The sequence below is a fragment of the Oryx dammah genome, unplaced genomic scaffold (assembly GCF_014754425.2).
Source record: "Oryx dammah isolate SB20612 unplaced genomic scaffold, SCBI_Odam_1.1 HiC_scaffold_28, whole genome shotgun sequence".
Classification (NCBI taxonomy): domain Eukaryota; kingdom Metazoa; phylum Chordata; class Mammalia; order Artiodactyla; family Bovidae; genus Oryx; species Oryx dammah.
In genome coordinates this window covers 10,752,808-10,756,932 of record NW_024070212.1, presented here as the reverse complement: position 1 = coordinate 10,756,932, position 4,125 = coordinate 10,752,808, and the positions used below count along the sequence as shown (strand labels likewise).

General features: G+C 38.0%; 1 protein-coding gene across 1 annotated transcript; it reads right to left on the bottom strand.

Annotated features, from left to right (window-relative positions):
- Positions 1-1,998: 1,998 nt before the first annotated feature.
- Positions 1,999-3,905, bottom strand: LOC120855431 (olfactory receptor 6K3-like). The gene is made up of 2 exons (XM_040229901.1): positions 2,975-3,905; positions 1,999-2,042 (listed from the first exon to the last, which is right to left on the bottom strand). The coding sequence occupies exons 1-2, from the start codon at positions 3,903-3,905 to the stop codon at positions 1,999-2,001; spliced, it is 975 nt and encodes a 324-aa protein (XP_040085835.1).
- Between the last annotated feature and the right edge of the window lie 220 nt (positions 3,906-4,125).

Sequence of the window (4,125 nt, the reverse complement as noted above, 5' to 3'; positions counted from 1 at the left end):
TCCCAACTCAGGGACTGAATCCAAGTTTTCTGCATTTCAGGTGGACTCTTTACCGCCTGAGCCACCAGGGAAGCCCAAAAATTCTGGAAGGGGCAACCTATCCATTCTCCAGGGAAACTCCCTGACCTAGGAGTCAAACTCCCTGACTCAGGGGTCTCCTGCTTGCAGGCGAAATTTTCACCAGCTGAATTACCAGAGAAACCCAGTGTATACCATATTTAAATGTAATTTAAAATGATTTAATTGCCAAGTTTATAAACGGAACCAAATATTTGTCAAACACCTTTAATAGTGAATAATAAAATGTGTTAGATTTATAAATGGAATACTAAGCTTTTAAACCAGGAGTTCAAAGGTCAAAAGGCTAGATTTCTAAACAGTAATCTCAAATAAGTTAATTTTAATTTTATAACCAAGAAAAGTCTATATACTTTTCTTTACTCCCCAAAATTTTCTAATGGGTATCAAAAAGCTCACATTTATATAGAAGATAATTTACATTTACTGGAGTGAGAGGGGATATAGGATAGCACTGGTTCCCTGAGGCATGAGAGGAAACAGGGCCTGGAGCTGATCCAAAGTTGAGAGCTAGCACTGTCTTCCACCTTAACACTCCCAAGTGCATTTAAGAATTTATCTCCCTGATCAAAGCTGACTGAACCTTTTTTTGATGTTCCATACTATTGATATTTCTATTTTTTTCACCTCTCTTCTTCTCTCACCTGTGGTTGTCTTCCTGCTATTTGTGATACCATTGATATGATTGGTTTGCTTTCAACAGGAGCTGGAAAAATTTTTTTTCTAGAGACAATTTACCCTTAAAATCACTAGAGCACTTTTATAGGAGGAAGGCATGGACTCTTAGCCCAGAAGATAAAAAGTGTGTGAATTCCAGTTAGAATGGCAATCATCAAAAAGTCCACAAATAATAAATGCTGGAGAAGATGTGAAGAAAAAGGAACCATCCTGAACTGCTGGTGGGAGTATAACTTGATACAGCCACTATGAAGACAGTATGGAGATTACCAGAAAACTGAGTGGAACTACCATATGAGCCGGCATATCCCATTACTTGGCATATACCTTGAAGAAACCAAAACTGAAAAAAGCACAAGTACACCAATGTTGATTGCAGCACTATTTACAATAGTGAGAATGAGAAGCAACCTACATGCCCAACATCAGATAAATGGATAAAGAAACAGTGGTACATATATTCAATGGAATATTACTCAGCCATTAAAAGGAGCACATTTTTTGAGTCAGTCATAATGAGGTGAATGATCCTAGAGCCTATTATACAGAGTGAAGTAAGTCAGAAAGAGAAAAACAAATATTGTTATTAATGCATATATATAGAACCTAGAAAGATGGTACCAGTGAACCCAATTACAGGTCAATAATGGAGGCACAGACATAGAAGCCAGACTTATGGGCATGGGTCGGGGAGAGGAAAGAGAGGATGGGGTAAATGGAGAGAGTAACATGGAAGCATATACACTACCATATGTAAAATAGATAACCAATGGAAATTTGTTGTATGACACAGGGAACCCAAACTGGGGCTCTATAACAACAGGAGAGGTGGGAAGGTATGGGAGGGAGGTTGAAGAGGGAGAGGACACATGTACACTTATGGCTGACTCATGTTGATCTAGACAGAGGTCAATGCAATATTGTGAAGCAGTTTTCCTTCAATTAAAATTAATAAGTTTGAGGCAGGGAAGGAAAAAAATATGTGTGTGTGTGTTTTTTTTTTCTTTATGCTGAGTGTAAGTTATAAGGCAGAAAATAAGAAAGAGAGAAATATTCCAGAGCAGAAAGGCAATAAGAAGAGGGACACTGAGGTGTGAGACCAGCCCAGCATTTTAGTATAACATAACATAGAACATTATTTATATAGGGATAGTGATTTTTTTTAGATTAGCACATCAGATATAATTATATATATTTATATAATTTATGGGAGTTTTTTTATCTGAAGCCTATATATTTTGTCTATTTAACCTTCAAGCTTTCAAGAGTACTTTGTCGAGAATTTTCTGAACAATATAAAACAAAACCCAAAAGAGTTAATGAAAACAGCAGGATGCAAGCATCACAAGGTCAAAGGCTATGTGGACTGCACAATCATTGTTATCTATCATTAGGCAACCTGTAGAGGGATAAATGTCTCTTAGATGAATGTTAGGAAGGCATTAAACGACTTCACTGCTGCACATCTTGTTAATCTTTTTTAAATAAAATAATAATAATAATGATATAGGAGCACTATGAATATAAAATGGAAGAGTAGGTAAGGGAAAATTTTAGATTTGCAAGAAATAAATATGATTATTATTTAGTTCAGTGTCCCCATTGATTTGGTGTTATAAAGTGTACAAAGTACTCCATCATAATCTATAAATGTGATAAAGATAGGTAGATAACTGACAACTTCCTTTAGATTAAGCAATAGTTCTTATGTTAGAAAAGTGGAAATCATACCCAAACTACTACATAAAAATAAATTATTCCCAGTAGTTTTAAAAACTGATTTGTTAGCATTTTAAACTTATGAATAGAGATGCTTGAACAGATAGAGCGAATTCTCATTGGCTTCCAGAGACACTGAACATTTTTTGAGAACAGAGGATTTTCTTTCTTTTTACATTTTTTTAAAAAAGATTTACTTATTTGTTTGCTTATTTGGGGACTGTGGTAGGTCTTAGTTGCTGCACAGGGATTCCTCTAGTTGCAGGGCCAGGCTACTCTTGTAGCGTATGGGTTTCTCATTGTGGTGGCTTCTCTTGTTGCGGAGCACAGGTTCTAGGGCTTGCAGGCTTCAGTATTTGTGCCTCACGGGCTCTAGAGTGCTGTCTCAGTAGTTGTGGTACACAGGCTTAGTTGCTCCATGGCATGTGGGATCTCCCTGGATCAGGGATTGAATCGGTGTCCCTTGCATTGCAAGGTGGATTCTTAACCATTGGACCACCAGTGAAGCCCCAAGAAGAGAGGATTTTCTTGATGGCATCTTTCATGTCTTTGTTCCTCAGACTGTAGATCATCGGGTTGAAAAGTGGGGCAAGGACAGCAAACATTAGTGCAATGGCCTTGTCCAGTAGTGGTGGGAAAGTGACAGAGAAACGCAGGTACATGAGTGTCACACTGCCAAGAAACAGGAAGAAAATAGTAATGTGGGCTGCACAAGTGGAGAATGCCTTCTGACGACTCTTACCCGAGGGAATCCTCAGGATCACAACAATGATTCTTAGATAGGAAAGGGTGATGATACAAACAGAAGTCAGGATGGAAATAGCATGAATTACATCTTCAATCAGAATCATCGATGTATCTGTACAGGCTAAGCGTAATACAGGTTCAAAGTCACAGAAGAGTTGATGGATTTGGTTGGGACCACAGAAGGGAAGAGTAGAAATCCACACAATCTCAGGCAGTAGCATAAGGAAGCCAAAGATGCTAGAACCAGCAGAGAGTTGGATGCATAGTCGAGGGGTCATAATGGTTGCATAGCGGAGGGGGTGACAGATGGCAACGTACCTATCAATGGCCATCACTGTGAGGACTAGGGCTTCTGTGACCCCAAGTGAGTGAAAAAAATACATTTGCAGGAGGCAGCCAATGAAAGAAATAGTCTTCTCTTTACTGACAAGGTTGGAGAGCATCTTGGGGATGGTCACTGTGGTGTACCAAATCTCCAGGAAGGAGAAGATGCTGATGAAATTGTACATGGGATTGTGGAGACGTGCATCCAGCTGGATAGCAAAGAAGATCATGAAATTTCCAACAATAATGAACACGTAAATTAAGAACAAAGGAATGAAGAATAAGAGACTGCCCTTCTCAAACTGAGGGAAATCAGAGAAATAAAACTCAGTCACCATTGTCTGATTCTCCTGATCCATATTTTCAGGTGTTTCACTTGTTGGCTAGTGAAATCAAATATAAACAGTCAGAACTCTACCTAATTTAAATAACCAATATAAACTTTCTTTTCAAGCAGCTCATCAGCCTTGAAATGAGGTTGATTAAACAAAATATTTATGTGCATTGTTTTGCAAGTTATAAAGTGAGTATGTCTAACTTGCAAATACATTTTTAGTAATTATAACACATTGTATTATC